The 23,704-nt window shown below is 48.3% G+C and overlaps 1 protein-coding gene across 5 annotated transcripts in view; it reads left to right on the forward strand.

Moving 5' to 3' along the window:
• The window catches only part of TEP1 (telomerase associated protein 1), a 48,218-nt gene that overhangs the window by 12,701 nt on the left and 11,813 nt on the right, over positions 1–23,704 (forward strand). For all 5 annotated transcript variants that reach the window (XR_749473.2, XR_004057368.1, XM_010377049.2 and 2 more), the window contains 32 exons: positions 3,856–3,965; positions 4,637–4,727; positions 4,956–5,133; positions 9,485–9,653; positions 10,156–10,314; positions 10,493–10,570; positions 11,513–11,643; positions 11,956–12,015; positions 13,165–13,323; positions 14,296–14,472; positions 14,724–14,844; positions 15,794–15,918; positions 16,190–16,303; positions 16,395–16,512; positions 16,671–16,865; positions 16,985–17,160; positions 17,259–17,415; positions 17,550–17,729; positions 18,185–18,277; positions 18,545–18,677; positions 18,822–18,972; positions 19,200–19,333; positions 19,485–19,573; positions 19,838–19,952; positions 20,406–20,646; positions 20,832–20,955; positions 21,773–21,897; positions 22,027–22,126; positions 22,345–22,500; positions 22,645–22,857; positions 23,128–23,281; positions 23,390–23,602. Coding sequence is in view for 3 of the 5 variants with exons in the window: in XM_010377049.2 (XP_010375351.2) it covers positions 3,856–3,965; positions 4,637–4,727; positions 4,956–5,133; positions 9,485–9,653; positions 10,156–10,314; positions 10,493–10,570; positions 11,513–11,643; positions 11,956–12,015; positions 13,165–13,323; positions 14,296–14,472; positions 14,724–14,844; positions 15,794–15,918; positions 16,190–16,303; positions 16,395–16,512; positions 16,671–16,865; positions 16,985–17,160; positions 17,259–17,415; positions 17,550–17,729; positions 18,185–18,277; positions 18,545–18,677; positions 18,822–18,972; positions 19,200–19,333; positions 19,485–19,573; positions 19,838–19,952; positions 20,406–20,646; positions 20,832–20,955; positions 21,773–21,897; positions 22,027–22,126; positions 22,345–22,500; positions 22,645–22,857; positions 23,128–23,281; positions 23,390–23,602 (4,539 nt within the window). In the remaining 2 variants the exon portion in view is untranslated. The remainder of the gene's footprint in view (positions 1–3,855; positions 3,966–4,636; positions 4,728–4,955; positions 5,134–9,484; positions 9,654–10,155; positions 10,315–10,492; positions 10,571–11,512; positions 11,644–11,955; positions 12,016–13,164; positions 13,324–14,295; positions 14,473–14,723; positions 14,845–15,793; positions 15,919–16,189; positions 16,304–16,394; positions 16,513–16,670; positions 16,866–16,984; positions 17,161–17,258; positions 17,416–17,549; positions 17,730–18,184; positions 18,278–18,544; positions 18,678–18,821; positions 18,973–19,199; positions 19,334–19,484; positions 19,574–19,837; positions 19,953–20,405; positions 20,647–20,831; positions 20,956–21,772; positions 21,898–22,026; positions 22,127–22,344; positions 22,501–22,644; positions 22,858–23,127; positions 23,282–23,389; positions 23,603–23,704) is intronic.

Consider the following 23,704-nt stretch of genomic DNA (forward strand, 5'->3'; position numbering starts at 1 on the left):
GTTTTAGGTAATTTGCCCACACTGATACAGAAAAAAAAAATTCAAATAGAGGAGGACCAAGTTGTCTTTCTCTGTTTTTTTTTTTTTGGTCTACTTTTAACGATAGCAGGCTGTTTCTTTCATTTTTTACTTTATACAATTTTTACTTTTTTTTTTAATTTTAGAGACAAGGTCTTTCTAATGTTGCCCAGGCTGGTCTCAAACTCATGGTCTCAAGCAATTCTCCTACCTTGGCCTCCCAAAGTGCTGGAATTACAGGTGTGAGCCACTGCACTCACACACACACACCCACACACAAACACTCACACACACACACCTGCCCCCAATTGACAGCCTCTTCCTTGATAGTTGAAACCACTTGGGGTGGAGTAGAATAAAGGGGCCTGGATAGAAGCTGATATATGTACATAATTCTTTTTTTTTTCTTTTTTGAGACGCAGTTTTGCTCTTTTTGCCCAGGCCGGAATGCAACGGCACAATCTTGGCTCACTGCAACCTCCGCCTCCTGCCTCAGCCTCCTAAGTAGCTGGGATTCCAGGTGCATGCCAACACGCCCAGCTAATTTTGTATTTTTAGTAAAGACGGGGTTTCACCATGTTGGCTCAGCTGGCCTTGAACTCCTGACCTCCAGTAATCCACCCGCCTTGGCCTCCCAAAGTGCTGGGATTATAGGTGTAAGCCACTGCGCCCAGCCATATGAAGATAATTCTTTTTTTTTTTTTTTTTTTTTTTGAGACGAAGTCTCGCTCTGTGGCCCAGGCTGGAGTGCAGTGGCCGGATCTCAGCTCACTGCAAGCTCCGCTTCCTGGGTTTACGCCGTTCTCCTGCCTCAGCCTCTCGAGTAGCTGGGACTACAGGCGCCCGCCACCTCGCCCCGCTAGTTTTTTGTATTTTTTAGTAGAGACGGGGTTTCACCGTGTTAGCCAGGATGGTCTCGATCTCCTGACCTCGTGATCCGCCCGTCTCGGCCTCCCAAAGTGCTGGGATTACAGGCTTGAGCCACCGCGCCCGGCCCATATGAAGATAATTCTATGTGCACCCATCTCCACTTCCTCCCTCTGGTTGAGAACCATTGTCCCTGAAAATGTAAATTTATTCTTTTAATATCATTTATCCTGGCTGAGGCAGATGCCCACAGTCTAATCCTATGGTGGCTAGAGTCTCTTTTTTTAATATATACTACAAAAACAATTTTTAGGATACACCAGAATGTATGTATATGTACCTTTTTTTTTTTTTTTTAGAAACAGGGCCTCGCTTTGTTGCCAAGGTTGGTCTTCACTTGCTGGGATTACAGATGTAAGCCACTGTGCCCAGACAAAAATAAATATAAATAAATAAAAGGAAATATAAAAAAAAGATGTAAGTATAAAATATAACGTAAAAATGTAATTGGGTATACAGAACCCTTTTTGGAGACCACAGATCTCATTAATAACTCATTAACATTTTTTGGAATGAAATTAGTGAATTTTGCAATCTGAAGGATAAATGTCCAGTTTATTTTCTAATATCACCAGTATGATATTGGACTTACTTTCTCATCAGAAATGATCTAGAAAACCTTTTATACATAGTAACAGTGGAAAAAACTTGAGTCGACAATGGATGCAATAGTTCATTTACAGTACATATACAACCTGATTGTTCTGTACAGTTTGTGAATCAGAATTATGACTGGAGGCCAGGCACCATGGCTCACGCCTGTAATCCCAGCACTTTGGGAGGCTGGGGCGGGCAAATCGCTTGAGCTCAGGAGTTCGAGACCAGCCTGAGCAACATGGTGAAACCCCGTCTCTACCAAAAATACAAAAATTAGCTGGGCATGGTGGTTGATATCTGTGGTCCCAGCTGCTTGTTAGGTTGAGGCAGGAAGATTGCTTGAGCCTGGGAGGTGGAGGTTGCAGTGAGCCAAGATTGTGCCACTGGGTGACAGAGTGAGACTCCATCTCAACAATAAGTAAAAGAATTATGACTGGAGAATCCCAAGACTTCCAGAGGGCTAAAAGCTTCCAGCTATAATTCAAATGAGACTTACATCCCCTTTACAAAGGGAACACCGTTTACCTGATGGAAGCTGCTGATGGTGTGGGCGGGTGCACAAGCACAGTGTGGGACTGACAGACCTGTCCTCTAAAGTGGTTCGAATGCACCTCTGTCCAGGAAAAGAAAATCACACCTCCTATTTATGTTTACTTTTATCTAAAAGAAAAAAAATTTCCCAGTATTTACCATGCAGATTGAACCCACATAGTCACTCAGTCCATATGATACAGTGTTACATATTATGTGTAATAGTTGAGGTTTTCTGAGCATCTACAATCTGAGGGCATTAACGGCACCCTTTCACTCTTTTTTTTTTTTTTTAAATTTTGGTTTCTACATAATTTGATCTATAGCAATTTTTCTTTCACTTGTAGATGGATTTGGAATTATATTATTCAGTATTAACCGAACTAACTCTTTAAAATGGATATAAACCTTAAAAATATTATTATTAAGAAACGATGGCCTGGGCATGGTGGCTCACGCCTGTAATTCCAGCACTTTGGGAGGCCGAGGTGGGCAGATCACTGGAGATCAGGAGTTCGAGACCAGCCTGGCCAACATGGTGAAACCCCGTCTCTACTAAAAATACAAAATTAGCTGGGCGTGGTGGTGGGCACCTGTAATCCCAGCTACTTGGGAGGCTGAGGCAGGAGAATTACTTGAATCCAGGAAGCAGAGGTTGCAGTGAGCTGAGATCGTGCCACTGCACTCCAGCTTGGGTGACAGAGTGAGACTCCGTCTCAAAAAAAAAAGAAAAGAAACTATGGCTTGAAGATAATATTAATAACACAGGGACAAGTGAACAATAAGAAAGTGACAGAGATCAGGGGTGAAATTCTATCTCCAGTGCAAATCTTTTTCACCTATATTTAAGCAAAAAAAGTAATGACTAATCAAATAGAAGAAATTGGTTTAAAAACTTAAAAATTATGAAGACTATTTGAAATACGGATTTACATTCATCATTACAAATGGTGAACTTTTTTTTTTTTTTCGAGACAGAGTCTTGCTTTGTCACCCAGGCTGCAGTGCAGTGGCATGATCTCAGTTCACTGCAACCTTCGCCTTTTGGTTTCAAGCGATTCTCCTGATGCAGCCTTCCAAGTGACTGGGATTAAAGGCACCTGACACCACACCTGGCTAATTTTTGTATTTTTGTAGAGACGGGGTTTCATAAATGGTGAACCTTCTTTTAAGTGGATATTGTGCCTTGAAATATTAACTAATGAATGTACTACATTATGTTAGTATATACTTCATAAATCAACTTACACTATGAAATTTCTCTTTTGGCCATCTAAAAAGTTTACAAACCTTTGCTCTGGACTAGGGAATACATTTTGCCAGTTGAACCCAATCTTAGGGCTAGGGCCAACAGATAAAGTGGTAACATAAGTTGTTTATTGAAACAGCCATCCTATAAACAGTGTTGCATAAATTTTGTTCCAAACTTCAGGCCAACCCTGTTTTTAATCTTTTTAAGCGTTTAAAACATTTTGAGTAGAGTAGATTGTATGTGAATTCCTCACTTCCTCTATCTTGGACTTTCTGCATGCCTGGTCTCTGAACTTCTTGCTCTGGTCTCTGACCTCTCTCTAATCATCCCTCATTTGCTGGTTTTTTTGTTTTTGTTTTTGTTTTTGTTTTGAGACAGTCTTGCTATGTTGCCCAGCCTGGACTCCAATTCCAGGGTCCTGGGCTCAAGTGATCCTTCTGTCTCAGCCTCCTTGGCAGCTGAGATTATAAGTGCATGCCACTGTGCCTGGCCTCATTTGTTTTTCTCACTCTATGCCCCACATTCCACAGAAAATGGGAAGCTTCCCTTCATGGCCATGCTTCGGAACCTGTGCAACCTGCTGCGGGTTGGAATCAGTGCCCGCCACCATGAGCTCATTCTGCAGAGACTCCAGCATGCGGTATGTGTGAGGGGCTGGTAGCCATGGGGCCCAGAAACTAGATGTGCATGTGGACAGGCCACTGCTGCTTTGGAGGCCAGGCCTTTTCACGTGGCAGAGGAAGGTATGGCCACCAAGTTGTTTCCATGTGGGCTGTAAGTAGGTCTGGAAATACAGATAGGTTGAGGGACATAAGTTTGGGGGTTCAGTACATCCTTTGAGAAGTTACAAAAGAGTATAAGAACTTTCATTTTAATTTTCTGAGCTCAGTGACTTACCAGGAAGAGACACTTCTGTGATGTAACTGATTTCAGAAGGAGTCTTTATTTTTTATTTATAGAGATGGGGTTTTGCCATGTTGGCAAGGCTGGTCTTGAACTCGTGAGCCCAGACAGTCCACTGGTGTCAGGCTCCCAAAGAACTGGGATTACAGGCGTGAGCCACCACACCCTGCCCAGAGGGAGTCTTAAAAGAAACAGGGCTCTTTCTGTTACTTTCTCTTCTTTTGCTACCTCTTCTCACACCCTAAAATGATGACTTTTTTCTTTCTTCTTCTTATCCCTTTTCTATATCTCTTGTCTAAGTTCATTTTGTCCTTCTGTGCCTTCTCACAAAACTAATAGAGTGGACCCCTGAAGCCCCCCATACTCCCAGCTCCTCTGCTCATGACCCCTCCCTCCCTTGCTTTCTAGGAGTCGGTGATCCACAGTCGGCAGTTTCCATTCAGATTTCTTAATGCCCATGATTCCATTGATGCCCTTGAGGCTCAACTCAGAAACCAAGGTATTCTCCCCCTTCTTCCAACTCCTGTTTGCCTCTCATATCTGACAATAAATGAAGCAGCAGCACCAATATTTTCAGCCTCTTGCCTTGCAGTCACAGGGTGTGTTGGGGTGGGGGGCAGAAGTCAGGCACTTGCCAGCCCCAAGGGTTGGGGCTCAGGCCACATTACTGGTAGGAAAAGATGAGGGAATAGAAGCTGCCTAACTCAGAAATTTTCCTGTCATACAGCATTGCCCTTTCCTTCTAATACAACACTGATGGGGCGGATACTAACTAGAAATGACAACAACCGTCCCAGGCGGAGGTTTCTTTGCCACCTAAGCCGTCGGCAGCTTCGGACAGTAATGAGGGTACCTGTGATGTATGAGAAGCTTAAGAGGGAGAAGCTGAGAGTACACAAGGCCAGGTATGTATGCACTGTCTGGGAGCCAAGGGTGGGCAATCGGGGCTACCCTGGTACAGGCTGGAAGTCATCTGGGAAGCCCAGCTGTTTTTCTGTAAAGGTTTGCTTGTCAGTCATCGCAATGGCTCAGGACTGCCTGGTTTTTTGCACAGCACAGCTTGTCTTTAACATTGTCCGAAAGAGAGACCATGAAACGAAATCTACTCCTGGACCTCCACTCTATTATCTGTGATTGTTTTATTGGTTTATGTGGATTCCTTTTAGTTATGCTGATGTATGGTGGTATATGCTGGTGTCCTCTCTGCTTCTGCTCTGATTCATGGTTTTCTTTCTTTTTCTTTTCTGTGACATGTTTGTTTTTCTCTTTGTTTCTATCTCTTTCTGTATTTTTTGACCCATTCATCTTTTTTGTTTTTGTTGTGTGTGTGTGTGTGTGTGTATTTTGACATACACACAAAGATAGTTACCATCAGCAGGCTCAGACAGATGTACAATCTGTTTTGTAGGCGTGATGAAGTCTCAGCTGTCTTTTTAAGTGGTTCATCAGTATCTTTCACTTGTTTTTATTCAAAACAAACACAGGACTCACTTAATCTTCTAGAGGGCTCAGTAACCGGAAATCTCCTGAAACAGTAGCTGAACAGAGAGGGCCATTTAAGTGTCAAGCCTGGCCACGTGCGGTGGCTCACGCCTGTAATCCCAGCACTTTGGGAGGCTGAGGCAGGCGGATCATGAGGCAGGCGGATCATGAGCTCGGGAGTTTGAGACCAGCCTGGCCAACATGGTGAAACTCCCTCTCTACTAAAAATACAAAAATTAGCCGGATGTGGTGGCGGGTGCCTGTAATCCCACCTACTTGGGCGACTAAGGCAAGAGAATCACTTGAACCTGGGAGGCGGAGGTTGCTGTGAGCCGAGGTCGCGCCACTGCACTCCAGCCTGGGCAACAAGAGCGAGACTCTGTCTCAAAAAAAAAAAAAAAAAGGGGGGGCCAGTCCAAATGGTATTCTTGTACTGACCAATGTGGTAGCCACTAGCCACATGTGGCTATTTAGCAGCTGAAATATGCTAGTGAAGTCTGAGTTGAGATATGCTAGGTTTTGAAGGCAGTCTGAAAAAAGAATGTGAAATATTCATAATTTTTGTATTAATTACAGGCTGACATGAAAATGTTTTTATATATTGGGTTAAATACAAAGCAATATTAAATTAATTTTAGCCAGGTGCAGGTGCTTGCACCTGTAGTCCCACCTACTTGGGAGGCTGAGGTGGCAGGATCTCTTGAGCTCAGGAATTTGAGGCTGCAGTGAGTTATGATCATGCCACTGCACAGACTAGGCAACAGAGGAAAACCCTGTGCCCCCCCCCCCTTTTTTTTTGAGATAGGATTTTATTCCCATCACCCAGGCTGGAGTGCAGTGGCACAATCTCAGCTCACTGCAACCTCTACCTCTCAGGCTCAATTGATTCTCCTGCCTCAGCCTCCCAAGTAGCTGGGATTATAGGCACACACCACTGTACCCAGCTATTTTTTATATTTTTTGTAGAGTTAGGGTTTTACCATGTTGCCCAGGCTGGTTTCAAACCCCTGAGCTCAAGCAATCCAACCACCTTGGCCTCCCAAACCAAAGTGCTGAGATTATAGGCATGCGCCAAGGACCCTGTCTCTTTTTTTTTTTTTTTTAAATTGAGGCAGAGTCTCACTTGGTCACCCAGGCTGGTGTGATCTCGGCTCACTGCAACCTCTGCCTCCCCTGTTCAAGTGATTCTCGTGCCTCAGACTCCCAAGTAGCTGGGATTACAGGCGCATGCCACCATACCCCACTAATTTTTGTATTTTTAGTCGAGACAGGGTTTCATCATGTTGGCCAGGCTGCTCTCAAACTCCCGACCTCAAGTGATCCATCCGCCTCGGCCTTCCAAAGTACTGGGATTACAGGCATGAGTCACCACGCCCGTCTTGTCTCTTAAAGAAAAGAAAATTTAATTTCACCAGTTTATTTTTACTGTTAAAAATGTGATTGTTAGAAAATTATATGTGTATAATTTAAGTTTAATTTGATTTAATTGTAATTTAATTCTATTGGATAGCACTGGGAAGACTACTGATTTTGTTAGATTAAAAAACTAGTATACGGCCGGGCGCGGTGGCTCAAGCCTGTAATCCCAGCACTTTGGGAGGCCGAGACGGGCGGATCACGAGGTCAGGAGTTTGAGACCATCCTGGCTAACACGGTGAAACCCCGTCTCTACTGAAAAATACAAAAAGCTAGCCGGGCGAGGTGGCTGGCGCCTGTAGTCCCAGCTACTGGGGAGGCTGAGGCAGGAGAATGGCGTAAACCCGGGAGGCGGAGCTTGCAGTGAGCTGAGATCCGGCCACTGCACTCCAGCCCGGGCGACAGAGCAAGACTCCGTCTCAAAAAAAAAAAAAAAAAAAAAAAACTAGTATAAAAAACTTTAAATATGCGCACAAGTAATAAAAATAAAATAGACTTACATAAAACTATTTGTCAGATTCAGTGATTATCTAGATTTTATTAAATTTTCTTTTCTTTCTTTTTTTTTTTTTTTGAGACGGAGTCTTGCTCTGTCTCCCAGGCTGTAGTTCAGTGGCGCGATCTCGGCTCACCGCAAGCTCCACCTCCCGGGTTCCCGCCATCCTCTTGCCTCAGCCTCCGGAGTAGCTGGGACTGCAGGCGCCTGCCACCACGCCTGGCTAATTTTTTTTTGTATTTTTTTTTTAGTAGAGATGGGGTTTCACCGTGTTAGCCAGGATGGTCTCGATCTCTGGACCTTGTGATCCGCCCACCTTGGCCTCCCAAAGTACTGGGATTATAGGCGTGAGCCACCGCGCCCAGCCTACATTTTCTTTACTGATCTTTTTTCCTTTTTCTTTTCCTTTGAAGATATTTTTAAAACAAATGTCAAATAATAAGACACATTTTATTTCACCTTTCCTTATTTCGTGTGTGTTTCTTTAAAAAGGGACATTTTTTATACAATAAGAATGTCATTAATATACCTGACAAAACTAAAAATAATTCCTTGGTAAAATCATCTGTTATTTAGTCCATATTCAAATTTTCCAATTGTTTAAAAATATCATTTCACAGTTTTATTCAAATCAAGATCTAAACAAGGTATACACATTACATTTGGTTGTTAAGTCTCTTATGTCACTTTTAATCTTTTATTTTTTTTTTTGAGACGGAGTCTTGCTCTATCGCCAGGCTGGAGTGCAGTGGCCGGATCTCAGCTCACTGCAAGCTCCACCTCCCAGGTTCACGTCATTCTCCTGCCTCAGGCTCCCGAGTAGCTGGGACTACAGGCGCCCACCACCTCGCCCGGCTAGTTTTTTTTTGTATTTTTAGTAGACACGGGGTTTCACCGTGTTAGCCAGGATGGTCTCGATCTCCTGACCTCGTGATCCACCCGTCTCGGCCTCCCAAAGTGCTGGGATTACAGGCTTGACCCACCGCGCCCGGCCCACTTTTAATCTTTTAATTGTTCTTATGCTGTTGAGCTACTATGAAAACCAGGTTCAGGGACCCCACAGAATATCCCATATTCTGGATTTCCCTCCTTCTTCATGATGTCACTAACTTGTTTTTCTATTTCATGTTCACAGGGCGTTAGCTCTAAAGGCTTGAACAGATTTAGATTTGCTTTTTTTTTTTTTCAAGTAGTTCATAGGTGATCCTATATATGTACTATTTAAGTGGGACTACTACTCAGTAATGCTGATATTGATCAGCGCTTTTAGGTAGTAATAGCCTCATTTCTCCACAGTAGTTAATGGCTCATCCTTTGCTGATCTTTGCGTGAACCAATTGTTTCATTGGTGGTTGCAGAATGAGGGTTTTATCATTCCTCAATATTTTTTAACTGGAATTTAAAAAAACAGCCTCCCTTAGCAACTATATTTATTTAGTTACCTTGAAATAGATTGTATGGGAAAGGTGGGATGAATATTCAATTTATTCTCCTTTAATTGTCAGTTTTCAGAGTAAGGAGTTAGTATTTGTTTTTTTAAAATACTATTTAAAACCATGTAGCCATTAAATCTTGCTTCATGAAGTAAGAATGGATTCATGTGGTAAGTGTAGCTATTGGATCCACAGGTGACTTTCCCTCTCCTACCATGAGTGTGGATTAGAAGAATCCCATAGAATGGGGGCTTAGGGAAGCTCTGTCCCAGTCCTCTACACCAGAAATGGAGTGGGCTGTGGAATGGGGTGTGGTGCTTGAGGGAAGGAGAAGATTCAATACTTAGTGGCAAGTTCTCATCTCCCTGTGTGGCTCTAAGGGGCAGGTAAGTCCCTGAGCCCCTGTGTCTGTGTCTTTCTTGCCTGTAGACAGTGGAAATATGATGGTGAGATGCTGACCAGGTACCGACAGGCCCTGGAGACAGCTGTGAACCTCTCTGTGAAGCACAGCCTGCCCCTGCTGCCAGGCCGCACCATCTTGGTCTATCTGACAGATGCTAATGCAGACAGGCTCTGTCCAAAGAGCAACCCACAAGGGGTAAGAAAATAAAAAGCATCCTCCAAGGGGTTGGGTTGGCAGGATGCTGGGGATCCTGAGTGGTATCCTGTTTCCAGAGCTGGTTTTCCCAGGCAAGCACTCCAGCTGAAATAAATGATACGAATTTGCTTCCAAGTATCAGTCCTCGGTTCCTAGGGACAATTCCTAGGATGTTGTTTCAACGAGGTTTATGGATTATAATACTAACATTTCACCTTTGGCTGGTACTTGGTACTCTCTAAATTTCCATCACCAAAATATGTCTCACTTTCATCTCACTACATCCCAGGGTTGAACTTGGGCAGGGATCCTGGCTCCTCTCTTCCTCCCTCCACAGTCAGCTCCTCCTGAGGGCTGCTGAAGCTGACCCCTCCTAACTTGGGATTTTACGCCTTTTCTTATTCCCTCAAACCAGTGGAAGGGTTTGGCCTTCAGGGCTGGCTGGGCAAGGGTGAATTCCAAAGCAGGGGAGCTTTATTTCCCCTGACACTTGTCCGATCAGCCTCCACTGAACTACGCGCTGCTATTGATTGGGATGATGATCACGAGGGCCGAGCAGGTGGATGTCATGCTGTGTGGAGGTGACACTCTGAAGACTGCAGTGCTTAAGGCAGAAGAAGGCATCCTGAAGACTGCCATCAGGCTCCAGGCTCAAGTCCAGGTCAGATACTCAATACCCACCATCCAAAAATACATGAAGAACACAGGCCTGGGAATAGCCCAGATATTTGGTAAAGGCACAGATATACACAGTTCTGAAGATTTCCCAAGCAGACTGCAAGACTGCAGTGTTTGTGGCTTACTGTGCAACCAGATAACATGAAGTCTCTTTCCTTCAGGAATTTAATGAAAATGGTGAATGGTCCCTGAATACTTTTGGGAAATACCTGCTGTCTCTGGCTGGCCAAAGGGTTCCTGTGAGTATTAATCCCTGAGAAACTCTCTCCCTCCCCCACATTTTCCTCTACAACTGATATATTTCATTTCTTGACCTTTAAAGCTGACTTCTCCAACCACATAAAATAGTCAGATCAGCTCTCTACTGGCTACAACCCCCTACTCAGTGGTGTGCTGGTAAATATTCAACAACCAGCTGCCTGGAAAAATAAGTCTTGGTTAATAGCATCTCCTAAATTTCCGTGGTGTGAACAGTCCTACCGTGGCTGATTTCAAGCTACCAACACGATGCTACTGAACACAGAATTGGGAAAAGACCCTCAGGAGCACACTGCTGTGTGGTATTCTCACAACCTGATACAGTAGATGTAAATAAGCACGAGTAGATAGTAGTAAAATGTAGTAAAATTATTAGGAAGTTATGCATTTTGAGTATTTATTACATTTGTTTTATTTTCTGATTTTTATTTTTTGAGACAGGATCTCACTCCAGTTGCCCAGGCTGGAGTGAAGTAGCTCGACTATAGCTCATTGCAACTAAAACTTCTGGGCTCAAGTGATTCTCCTGTCTCAGCCTCCCAGGTAGCTGGGACTACTGGTGTGTGTCAACATGCCCAGCCACATTTGTATTAAATATAACTTATTTAATTTTTTAAATGTATACCATTTAATGTTTAATAATGTCCGTCTTTAACAACTGCCCACAAAATTCCTGAAAGCTTAACAACCAGCTCTTTTGAGCCTGAATGAGCCAGATACAGTATACCAGTGCCCCACTCCAACCTCCACTTTGATGTCCCCTGTAAGTTAAAATGTAGTGGCTTCCCTCATTCTATGTGCTCTCAGGAGAGGTACTCCTCTCAGAGTTCTCCTAACCCTCCTGTCCTCAGAAAGCTCATATCTTAATGTCGTGGGTTCTCTAGCATCCCTTCTCTAGCATCTTCTCCCCTTTCATCTTACAGGTGGACAGGGTCATCCTCTTTGGCCAAAGCATGGATGAAGGAATGATCAATGTGGCCAAACAGCTTTACTGGCAGCGTGTGAATTGCAAGTGCCTCTTTGTTGGTCTCCTCCTGAGAAGGGTACAATACCTGTAAGGGTGCTTATACTTCCTGCCCAGTGTCAGAAATTAGTGGTCTACATTTCCTCTCTACGCCTGCCAAAGCATAGGACACTCCCACTTGACAGGGATCTCCTCAACTCTGCCTTCTTACCTCTGTTGCACTTCGGGTGGACATTTTAGCCTAACTCTGTACCCCTCCGTGAGAGTCTACCCTAGCCCTAGCCTACCACATAACCCTATTAAAGGTGCAGAAGTGGGGTTTTCATCTTGGGATGTTAGTGGGCAGTGACTGTGTTCCAGGTATTGTTTGTGATGGTTAGTGACTGCTTCTTCCTTTGCCAGGTCACCAGATTTGAATCCCAATGATGTGACACTCTCAGGCTGCACTGATGGGATACTGAAGTGAGTATAGAATGGATACTGAAGGGTTGGAGACTTTGGTAGGAAGTTTTTAGGAGATTATCTCTACTCCAGTTACTTTTTTTTTTTTTTGAGAGAGTTTCACTGTGTCACTCAGGCTGAAGTACAGTGGTACAATCTCAGCTCACTGCAACCTCCATCTCCCGGGTTCAAGTGATCCTCCTGCCTCAGCCTCCCAAGTAACTGGGACTACAGGCATGTGCCACCATGCCTGGCTAATTTTTGTATTTTTAGTAGAGACAGGGTTTCACCGTGTTGGCCAGGGTTGTCCTGAATTCCTGACCTCGTGATCCACCTACCTCTGCCTCCCAAAGTGCTGGGATTACAGGTGTGAGCCACCGTGCCCGGCCCCAGTCACTTCTTTTTTAAAGTAAGATAGTTCACTCCTCTTTTACAGCCATCCAGGCATAGCAGCAACACAGTGTCAAAGGGACCTGGGCATTTTCTCTCCTATTGCTGCATGATCCTCAAATACTCAGCTTCTACCACATGATTCAATATGTCAGCTTCAGCTCCAGCCATCTTGGTATTCACCCAAGTTTGTATTATATTATATCCAGTAGGAAAGAAGAAAATGGACATAGGAGATTTCACTATCAAGAGATGGCCATGTCACTGCGGCTTCTGTTTCATTCTTGATCCAGAGAAAATTACATTTATTTAAGCTAAATTATAGAAATCTTTTCACATTTTTTTCTCTCTCTCCATCCTTGCCTTCTTATGTACTTGTTTTCTCCACTGCCTTTTCCTTTGGATACCATCCATTTCCCTCAACTCCTATTAGGAAGCCTCAGACACATTCCTCCTTCTCCAGGGAGCCTTTATGACTGGCACAGAGCTGCTCAAGCCCAGACTGGGATGGCTTTAAGTTTTACACCTTACCTAGCCCATTGCCCCTGGCCCAACAGCAAGTTGATGATTACCATGCACAGCAGGAGGGGCTAGAGTTGGGCTTCTTTTTTCCTTCATTCCTATGATTCTGCATCCTCATTTATTTTAAGTCTGTGTAAACTGCTTATGGTTATCTTCTTAAGGAGCTTCACTTAACTGGTGACCAAACCTAGACGTATCGTTTTCCCCCTGCCCTTTTTGGGAGACCTCACTGATTTTGACTCTTGTTATTTATGTCAGGTTCATCGCAGAGCATGGGGCCTCCCATCTTTTGGAACATGTGGGCCAAATGGACAAAATATTCAAGATTCCACCGCCCCCAGGAAAGACAGGGGTCCAGTCTCTCCGGCCACTGGAAGAGGACACTCCAAGCCCCTTGGCTCCTATTTCCCAGCAAGGGTCAGTCTGTGTTTCTATGCCTTTGTGAATTGGGAGAGGCTGCAGTCAAACCTGGAGAAACTCTGGGACTGAAATTCTAGCTGGTGAGGTGCCGCTTGTTCTCTTCATGAAGGTACACTTCCTCTTTCTCAGGCAGGGGTTTCTCTACCACAGGGAGTTGTCAGGTTGTGAGCAAGCCCTTCCTTTCTCTACTGAGGAAAGGAAGTCCGAATACAAAGATGATGGCAGACATCATGGCCGTATGGCCGGGGTGTAGGCCGAGGGCTTAAGAGCACAGGTTCTGGCTTTTTCATTGTGGCTTTGCCAAATAGCAGTTTGACTCTGACCTAGTTGCTTAATTTCTTAAAGCTATAGTTTCTTGTCGGGCGCGGTGGCTCATGCCTGTAATCCCAGCACTTTGGGAGATCGAGGCGGGCAGATCACCTGAGGTCGGGAGTTCAAGACCAGTCTGACCAACATGGAGAAACCCCATCTCTACTAAAAATACAAAATTAGCTGGGTGTGGTGGCACATGCCTATAATCCCAGCTACTGGGGAGGCTGAGGCAGGAGAATCGCTTGAACCCTGGAGGCAGAGGTTGCGGTGAGCCGAGATTGCGCCATAGTACTCCAGCCTGGGCAACAAGAGCAAAACTGTCTTAAACAAACAAACAAAAACAAAACCTAGTTTCTTGATTGCTAAAATGGAGATGATAGTGCTTACCTCACAGTGTTGTCATGAACAAACAGTAAATACGTAATAATGATTACGAGAAAAAGGAGAGGTGTACAAGAAGTAGCAAGTGGGCTTTAAATTCCAGGGCTGTGCAGTTGAGACCACTAGCACGTGCTTCTCTGAAGGCCTGCTGGGCACCTGTCTGCTGTCTGTCATACCTGGCTCATGCTCAGTGCTAAAGAGTGATCACAGCAGTGTCTGTGGATTAGGTGATGGGGCTCATCCCTAGACTGAGCCCAACCCTCTGCTTATCCCCAGATGGCGCAGCATCCGGCTTTTTATTTCATCCACTTTCCGAGACATGCATGGGGAGCGGGACCTGCTGCTGAGGTCTGTGCTGCCAGCACTGCAGGCCCGAGCGGCCCCTCACCGTATCAGCCTTCACGGAATTGACCTCCGCTGGGGTGTCACTGAGGAGGAGACCCGTAGGAACAGGTGTGGGGGCTGCAGAGAAGAGGGGCTGGGTTGGGGATGAGGGGCTTGAGTGGTGGACCTGAGTGGGGCAGGATTGGGGCTGTAAGAATGGATGAGGGTGAAGGCGGGAGTCGCTCTTTGGATACTAACAAGAGCCGCCTACCTTCTCTTTTCTCAGTTGTGAGCCAGGGTCCTGTCTCCCTATTTATGCCTATGTTCCCTGATACCATGCCCCCAGTGACTCCCACATGTCCCTATAACCATGCCTACAGACAACTGGAAGTGTGCCTTGGGGAGGTGGAGAACGCACAGCTGTTTGTGGGGATTCTGGGCTCCCGTTATGGATACATTCCCCCCAGCTACAACCTTCCTGACTATCCACACTTCCACTGGGTAAGGCAGACAGGTTTGGAGGAGGGCTGGGGAGGAAGCAAAGGTTGGGGCAGAGGCTGTGAGAAGCCACATTCTGTCAGAAACCCTGGGACTATGAACAGGTAGGTCTTTGAGACTTGAAGAGAAATATAGGCTGAAGATACTGCAAGTGACCATGCTCTAGATGAGAAAAGTCCTTTGAGAAGTGCCTCTGGGGTTGGCCAAGAGCAAAAGTAAGAGGGTAGGTCTGTTTAGGTGTTGCCATCAGATAGATCTGGATACTGATCTCCCTTCTGTCATCTACAAGTTATGTGGCTTTGTGGAATGCAGCTTACTCTCACCTAGCCTCAATTGCCGTATATTAAAGAGAAGCAATGACATTTATATTGGAGGGTTATTATGAGAATTAAAAGTCTGTAACAGGGCCAGGTGCAGTGGCTCAGCCTGTAATCCCAGCACTTTGGGAGACCAAGGTGGGTGGATCACCTGAGGTCAGGAGTTCGAGACCAGCCTGGCCAACATGGCGAAACCCTGTTTCTACTAAAAATACAAAAATTAGCTGGGCGTGGTGGTGTGTGCCTGTAATCCCAGCTACTCAGGAGGCTGAGGCAGGAGAATTGCTTGAACCCAGGAGGCGGAGGTTGCAGTGAGCCGAGATTATGCCATTGCACTCCAACCTGGGTGACAAGAACAAAACTCAGTCTCAAAAAAACAAAAAAACAAAAACAAAAGTCTAACAGAATACTCAATACATTATAGGCATTCAATGAATGTTAGCTACTAGTGCCTTGTTCCAGAAAAAAAAATAAAAATAAGTAAAAAAATTAGCTATTAGCTATATTTTATTGCTTGCGCCAGGAGGGAGGGAGAGAGGAACATCACAGATACAGGAGGCCTGGGGCCTTGGCAGGTCTGGAGGGAGGGTCACTGTGGCCTAGGACTAAACCCACCGTCTCTGCCCTCCCCACAGGCCCAGCAGTACCCTTCAGGGCGCTCTGTGACAGAGATGGAGGTGATGCAGTTCCTGAACCGGAACCAACGTCTGCAGCCCTCTGCCCAAGCTCTCATCTACTTCCGGGATTCCAGCTTCCTCAGGTACTCTCTGTTGCCTGCAGGTTGGGGCTCCTTCCCCAGAAGGTCAGACAGGCTAGTCTTCTCTCCTCAGTATTCAGAGTATAGAAGGGGAGTGCTGTGAGGCAGAAACAGGACTCAGCATGCCTTTGCAGCCCCACGCCAGCCTTGGTGCTGGAGTCAGGAGATCTCTACTTGAGGAGCTTCAGGAAATTACAGCTATGCCTGGTGGTTGGTAGAGGGAGGCTGGCTGGGGTCTGAGTCTGTTCCAACTTTTGGGGTCTTTGGTGGTCAGCTCTGTGCCAGATACCTGGAAATCTGACTTTGTTTCTGAGTCTGAAGAGGCCGCATGTCGGATCTCAGAACTGAAGAGCTGCTTAAGCAGACAGAAAGGGATTACCTGCCGCAGGTGAGCTGAGGGGGGTAGGGAGCACCTGTACAGAGATGTAGTGAGAGGAGCCAGGCCTGCTCTGACCTGGTTGTGCTTGATTTGCCCACAGGTACGCCTGTGAGTGGGGGGGTGTGGCAGCTGGCAGGCCCTATGTTGGCGGGCTGGAGGAGTTTGGTCAGTTGGTTCTGCAGGATGTGTGGAATATGATCCAGGAGCTCTACCTGCAGGTCAGCAGAAGCACTGGTGACCAGAGACGTGCAGAGGGACATGGGGTGGTCTGGGTTGTCCTGGGTAGGAAGTAACTTGGTGGGGCCTCTGTGAGTTTTAGCCTGGGGGTCCTGAGGAGCATAGCACCATGGATAGTCACTGACCCATTTACCCTCAGCCTGGGGCCTTGCTGGAGCAGCCAGTGTCCATCCCAGACGATGACTTGGTCCAGGCCACCTTCCAGCAGCTGCAGAAGCCACCAAGTACTGCCCGGCCACGCCTTCTTCAGGACACAGTGCAGCAGCTGATGCTGTACCATGGGAGGCTGAGCCTGGTGACAGGGCAGTCAGGACAGGGCAAGACAGCCTTCTTGGTACAGAGTCTCAGGGGCCTGGGCAGGAGGGAGAGAAGGCTGTGTGGGCTAAGGAGGTAAGGCACAGGGAGCTCAGGCATGTAAAATGTGACCATGTTTTCTGTTCCTGTCACATGCAGGCATCTCTTGTGTCAGCCCTGCAGGCTCCTGATGGGGCCAAGGTGGCACCATTAGTCTTCTTCCACTTTTCCGGGGCTCGTCCTGACCAGGGTCTTGCCCTCACTCTGCTCAGACGCCTCTGTACTTTTCTGCGTGGCCAACTAAAAGAGCCAGGTGCCCTCCCCAACACCTACCGGTGGGTATCCCCCAATGAGCCCAGCCTTGTTGATGCCCATGGTGCCACCCCTGCTTTTCTGTCTCTCCCACTGACCCTGACTTCATCTCCATGTACAGAAGCCTTGTGTGGGAGCTGCAGCAGAGACTGCTGCCCAAGTCTTCTGAGTCCCTGCATCCTGGTCAGACGCTGGTCCTGATCATTGATGGGGCTGATAGGTTGGTGGACCAGAATGGGCAGCTGATTTCAGACTGGATCCCAAAGAAGCTTCCCCGGGTGAGTGTGAGAAGGAGGTGGGTCTGGGGAGGCAGGCTGGAGGGAAGGAGGGGTACAGCAGGGAGGAGAGGGGCCTCTCCAATGTGGTTCTCCTTTTCTTTCTACCTTCCTTTCCCTTTGCCCAAATATCACAGTGTGTACACCTGGTGCTGAGTGTGTCTAGGGATGCAGGCCTAGGGGAGACCCTTGAGCAGAGCCAGGGTGCCCACGTGGTGGCCTTGGGGCCTCTGGAGGCCTCTGCTCGGGCCCGGCTGGTGAGAGAGGAGCTGGCCCTGTATGGGAAGCGGCTGGAGGAGTCACCGTTTAATAACCAGGTTGGGTTCTAGGCCAGGGCTGGTGGGTGTGTGGGGTGAATCTGGGAACTATGAGGACCCGAGGTGCTGAGGCTGCTAGCTGCTTTGAACAGACCTGCTCCTTTGTTTTCTCAGAAGTTCTGTCCATGGGAAGTTGTTAATAAGAAAATTGTGGTTCCTGATAATGTCCCCCAGCCCTCTTCCCCTGGTGAATGGCCTTTCTGGGGCCTCTTGGGCTGAGGGGATGAGTAAAGTGGTTTCTGGTGGGGTAGGCTGAGCCACAGGGGTTTTCTAGCAGGGCTGACTGGGCAGAGCACTGTAGGAGAGGGATGGTTATGTCCTGGGGTGATGCCATGGACCTGGCGCCTGCTGGGGACTCTCAGAGGAGGAGCTGCCTGGCAGAAGGGCTGGTGCTTGGGCAGAGGGCTGGCTGTGGGCAGCCCTCCTGGACCCCACCCTGAGTTGAGTCTTGTCAGATGCGACTGCTGCTGGTGAAGCGAGAATCAGGCCGGCCGCTCTACCTGCGCTTGGTCACCGATCATCTGAGGCTCTTCACGCTGTATGAGCAGGTCGGTTCCCCTCACCTTCCAAGTCCCAATCACCACTTCCCATTCTCTCTTCAGCTGCTTTGTCTCATCCCTATCTCATGTCCTTTGCTGTCTTGTGATCACCTACTCCCCATCCTCACCTCACACCTCGCCTCACCTCTCTCCCACAGTTGTTCTTTACTTTTTCATTCCTCCCCACTGTCCTCCTGCTGCCCCTTCCCTATCCCACAACCCAAGCTGCTTCTCCTCCCGCCACACTGAACTGAGGCTGTCCTCCCGCCATCCTAGGTGTCTGAGAGACTCCGGACTCTGCCTGCCAGTGTCCCCCTGCTGCTGCAGCACATCCTGAGCACACTGGAACAGGAACACGGGCCTGATGTCCTTCCCCAGGCGTTGACCACCCTAGAGGTCACACGGAGTGGTCAGTGCTTGGGGTGGGTGGGTTGGGACGCTGAGGGCCAGGGCTCACATTACATTGGTTCCACTGGGTTCTCAGCAGGTGTGGTGGGGGTCGGGGGGGACACTGTGTGGTTAGGTGAGGGCCTCAGAGAGCTTGAGTTTTCAGGTTTGACTGTGGACCAGCTGCATGGAGTGCTGAGTGTGTGGCGGACACTACCCAAGGGGACTAAGAGCTGGGAAGAAGCAGTGGCTGCTGGTAACAGTGGAGACCCCTACCCCATGGGCCCGTTTGCCTACCTCGTCCAGAGTCTGCGCAGGTACAGGTGCCCCAGCTGAGCTCCTGCTGACCTCTCTATGCCTTCCCTTCTTTGAGCCAGGGCCCTGTGTATAGCTTCAACATCTGGCTCCCAGACCATGAATGGGTTACTGCTCCAGCTGCTCCAGTTTCCGCTATTTGAGGGGGCCATAGGAGCCCACTGCTGTGCCAGGGTACTCACTGACAGGCCTCTTCCTTCTCCTCTCTCTCTTCCTCACATGAGGACAGTTTGCTAGGGGAGGGCCCTCTGGAGCGCCCTGGTGCCCGGCTGTGCCTCCCTGATGGGCCCCTGAGAACAGCAGCTAAACGTCGCTATGGGAAGAGGCCAGGGCAAGAGGACACGGCACACATCCTCATTGCAGGTGATTGCAGCCCACGTCAGCCTGGGCACTGAGTGTGGAGCTTGGGCTTGGAGGCCAGGACCACCCACTGTGCTTCTATCTGCTGGCCAGCTCACCTACTGCCCTTGGGAATGATGCAAGGCTGAGCCTTTCTCAATATCTGTTCATGCAGCTCAGCTCTGGAAGACATGTGACGCTGATGCCTCAGGCACCTTCCGAAGTTGCCCTCCTGAGGCTCTGGTAGACCTGCCTTACCACCTGGTTAGTTCCTAGACCCCATAGACACCTTTCCCAAAGTGAGTGCTTTGGCTGTTCTGAGACCCCTCTCCCCCTTACCATCTCCACCATCACTGCTGCCATTACCCCTCCCAAACTCCCTTGACCTCTTTCCTTTCAGTTTTCCTGCCCTTCTTCAAGTCCTTTGTCCCAGCTCAGATCCTATCTCTGTATTCAGGTTCTGAGACTAAACTCTCCCTTCTCACCAGCCCCTTCACATCCCTAATGAATCCAGTCTGACCTTCTCAGCTCCAGAGCGGGAACCGTGGACTTCTTTCGAAGTTTCTTACCAACATCCATGTGGTGGCTGCACACTTGGAATTGGGTCTGGTCTCTCGGCTCTTGGAGACCCATGCCCTCTATGGTGAGATGATTCACTGGCTGAATTCTTTTCTGAGATATGGGACTCCTGGGTGTGCTTATGAGGGCCCTGCTCAGGGTTGGTTGGGATGTGGGTATCAGGGAAAAAAGATTCAAATTTCCATTTCAAGTTGAAAATGCCAAGAGGGTGAGCATGTGACTCTCAGGAGACCTTTCACCTCGGTCTCTTGGACCAGAGATTCTTCAACTTTATTTAGTTAGCATAAAACTATCTAGGAAACTTGTTCAAATTGCAGATCTTTGGGTCTCCATATTCTGGTTCCCTAGGTTTGGAGTGGGGCCCAAAGCTTTGTACTTTTAACAGATATTCCTGATATAGAGCCAGAGGGCCACACTTTGAGACTTACTATTGTAGACATACCATATGGTTTTATTTGGTGCTGGGGTTAATGGGGTCCGGCTGGCTCCCCAGTGACATTCTGCCACTCTTTTATAGCTTCTTCAGTCCCCAAAGAGGAACAAAGGCTCCCCGAGGCTGATGTTGCGGTGTTTCGCACCTTCCTGAGGCAGCAGGCTTCAATCCTCAGCCAGTACCCCCAGCTCCTGCCCCAGCAAGCAGCCAACCAGCCCCTGGACTCACCTCTTTGCCACCAAGCCCCGCTGCTCTCCCAGAGATGGCACCTCCAACACACACTACGATGGCTTAATAAACCCCAGACCATGAAAAATCAGCAAAGGTAAGACCTTGACCCCAGACCCTAGTAAGCCCACCAGAGAGCAAGCTGCAGCTCTTTCTGAAACTGAAGAATAAGGATGACCAGAAACACTGTGGAGAGGGGGATCTAGGCACAGAAGCACAGAAATCAACTCCTGTTTGCATTCCCTCTTTTATTTCCTCCCTTTCTTCCTACTCTTTCTCTAGCTCCAGCCTGTCTCTGGTGGTTTCCTCATCCCCTACTGCCGTGGCTTTCTCCACCAGTGGACAAAGAGCAGCTGTTGGCACTGCCAATGGGACAGTTTACCTGTTGGACCTGAGAACTTGGCAGGTATGACAATCAAGGACGGGAAGACTTTACCCTCTGAAAATCTGTGCAGACTGCCCTGAAGCCCTAGATGAGCCACACACCTGTTATCACTCTGATTGATTCAGCAACTTTACTGCCTGCACATCAGCTCAAAGGGCTTCATCAAGAAATCAATCACACAGCAAATATTTGCTGCACACCTTCCATTTAAGGCACTGTGCTAAGCATGGCAAGAAACACAGGACTTGGGACATTGTCATCGCCCACCAAGTGGTCAGTTTTGTTGGAAGATAAGACATATAAGGTTAAAAAAAGGAACCAAAACATAGCCATGTAATCTAATTAAGACCTGAGTGAGCTGTGCAGTTATAGGAGGGCATAGGGTAGAGAAGGGCAGGCATTCTTGTTTGAACAAGGAACCTGAGCAAAGATGCAGGGGGAGAATATTCCCTATAAATTGCTGGGAATTATGGCAGCACAAAGTGCTTATGGGAGGCTAAATAGTACATTGGGCTGGAGAGGTGAGTCCTAGAACCATGGCCTCTTTCTATCCTCTTTCCAACCATATCATCCCCTACCCCATGTAACCCCATTTTCTCAAGACCATCAACATCTTCTGTAACTTGGGGACTAGGTATGGGGTTTGGAGTTGGGGAGAAAATGTGGCCCCACTTGGATCATGAGGCCCCCACTTGAACGTGTGCTTGACTTGCAACATAGAGAGCCAAGAACTCATGGCCTTTGTGCCTTGGCCTTCTTTTTGGGTGGGGTCTGGAGTGGTGGGACTTGAAGGGTCAAGGGGATGGCCAGAGCCGCACTTTCTCACCCCCTGTCACAGGAGGAGAAGTCTCTGGTGAGTGGCTGTGATGGAATCTCTGCTTGTTTGTTCCTCTCCGATGATACACTCTTTCTTACTGCCTTCGACGGACTCCTGGAGCTCTGGGACCTGCAGCATGGTTGTCGGTAGGGGGTCTTCCCTGTTTGTCTTGGAGTGAGGGCCTTCCCCATTTGTTGGAAGCCCCAGGAGAAGGAAATGAGGAGGGAGGTGATGGCCAGGGGGCCCAGAGGACTGACTTCATCTTCCTGGGATAGGGTGCTGCAGACCAAGGCCCACCAGTACCAAATCACTGGCTGCTGCCTGAGCCCAGACCACCGGCTGCTAGCCACCGTGTGCTTGGGAGGATGCCTAAAGGTAAGACTTGGGGGCTGCAGTGGTCAGAGTGGCCCTGAGTCATGACTCACCGTTGTGAGGTTGTTCTCTCAGTGTGGCAGAGGCTGCTGACTGCCTGGCCAGAGAAGGCTTTCCCTGCTGAAGGCAGGGGAACTGGACAAGGTTGCTCCAGGAGATCTGGGACTGAGAAGTTCAGGCATCTCTGTTCAGCATCCTGATTCCTCCTCTCTCTCCCTCAGCTGTGGGACACAGTCCGTGGGCAGTTGGCCTTCCAGCACACCTACCCCAAGCCCCTGAACTGTGTTGCCTTCCATCCAGAGGGGCAGGTAATAGCCACAGGCAGCTGGGCTGGCAGCATCAGCTTCTTCCAGGTGGATGGGCTCAAAGTCACCAAGGTAAGAAGGTCCAGTGTGGCTCTGGGGGGAAGCACAGGAGGATAGGAGTGGAGGGTGGCAGATGACAGACAGCAGCATACTGGGTGACTTTAGGATTGTGCTGAGAGCAGGTCTTCAAGTTTCCATTTCTACCTCCGTGTGTAGGACCTGGGGGCACCTGGAGCCTCTGTCCGTACCTTGGCCTTCAATGTGCCTGGTGGGGTTGTAGCTGTGGGCCGGCTGGACAGTATGGTGGAGCTGTGGGCCTGGAGAGAAGGGGCACGGCTGGCTACCTTCCCTGCCCACCATGGCTTCGTTGCTGCTGCGCTGTTCCTGCATGCGGGTTGCCAGTTACTGACGGCTGGAGAGGATGGCAAGGTCAGCTTGCAGAGGGCTGGTGGTGGGTTGTGAGGAAGAGTAGCAAAGGCAAAGAATATCTGGGTAGGTGTGGGGGTCCTTTGTTGAGGAGGCTGTGGAGGAGCTTGGATGGCAGGAGCCACAGGGAGAGGGGTGCCACTGTGTGCAGGGGCAGCTCTCATGAGAGGAGTCTCTGGAAGGAGGACTTTAATGGAGGTGGCTGTAACTCAAAGCAGGGAGGAGGACCGGGTGGTGGAGGTAGTAACCTTAAGCCCTCTTCTTGGTTCCTAGGTTCAGGTATGGTCAGGGTCTCTGGGTCGACCCCGTGGGCACCTGGGTTCCCTTCCTCTCTCTCCTGCCCTCTCCGTGGCACTCAGCCCAGATGGTGATCGGGTGGCTGTTGGGTATCGAGCAGATGGCATTAGGATCTACAAAATCTCTTCAGGTACTGAAGGGGGAATGGGGTGGGTTTTTGAGCCTTTAGAAAGAGCACAGCCCCTGCCCCCCAACCCTTCCCAAGTATCTTACTCCCTTGTTCTCTCTCATTCTCTAGGTTCCCAGGGGGCTCAGGGTCAGGCACTGGATGTGGCAGTATCCGCCCTGGCCTGGCTAAGCCCCAAGGTGTTGGTGACTGGAGCAGAAGATGGGTCCTTGCAGGGCTGGGCACTCAGGGAATGCTCCCTTCAGTCCCTCTGGCTCCTGTCCAGATTCCAGAAGCCTGTGCTAGGACTGGCCACTTCCCAGGAGCTCTTGGCTTCTGCCTCAGGTACTACTGGACAGTGGGCAGGGTTAAAAAATCAAAAAAAAATTTTTTTTTAATTCTTTTTTTTTTAAATTTTTTTTAAGGCAGAGCTTCACTCTTGTTGCC

The sequence above is a fragment of the Rhinopithecus roxellana genome, chromosome 5 (genome assembly GCF_007565055.1).
Source record: "Rhinopithecus roxellana isolate Shanxi Qingling chromosome 5, ASM756505v1, whole genome shotgun sequence".
NCBI lineage: Eukaryota > Metazoa > Chordata > Mammalia > Primates > Cercopithecidae > Rhinopithecus > Rhinopithecus roxellana.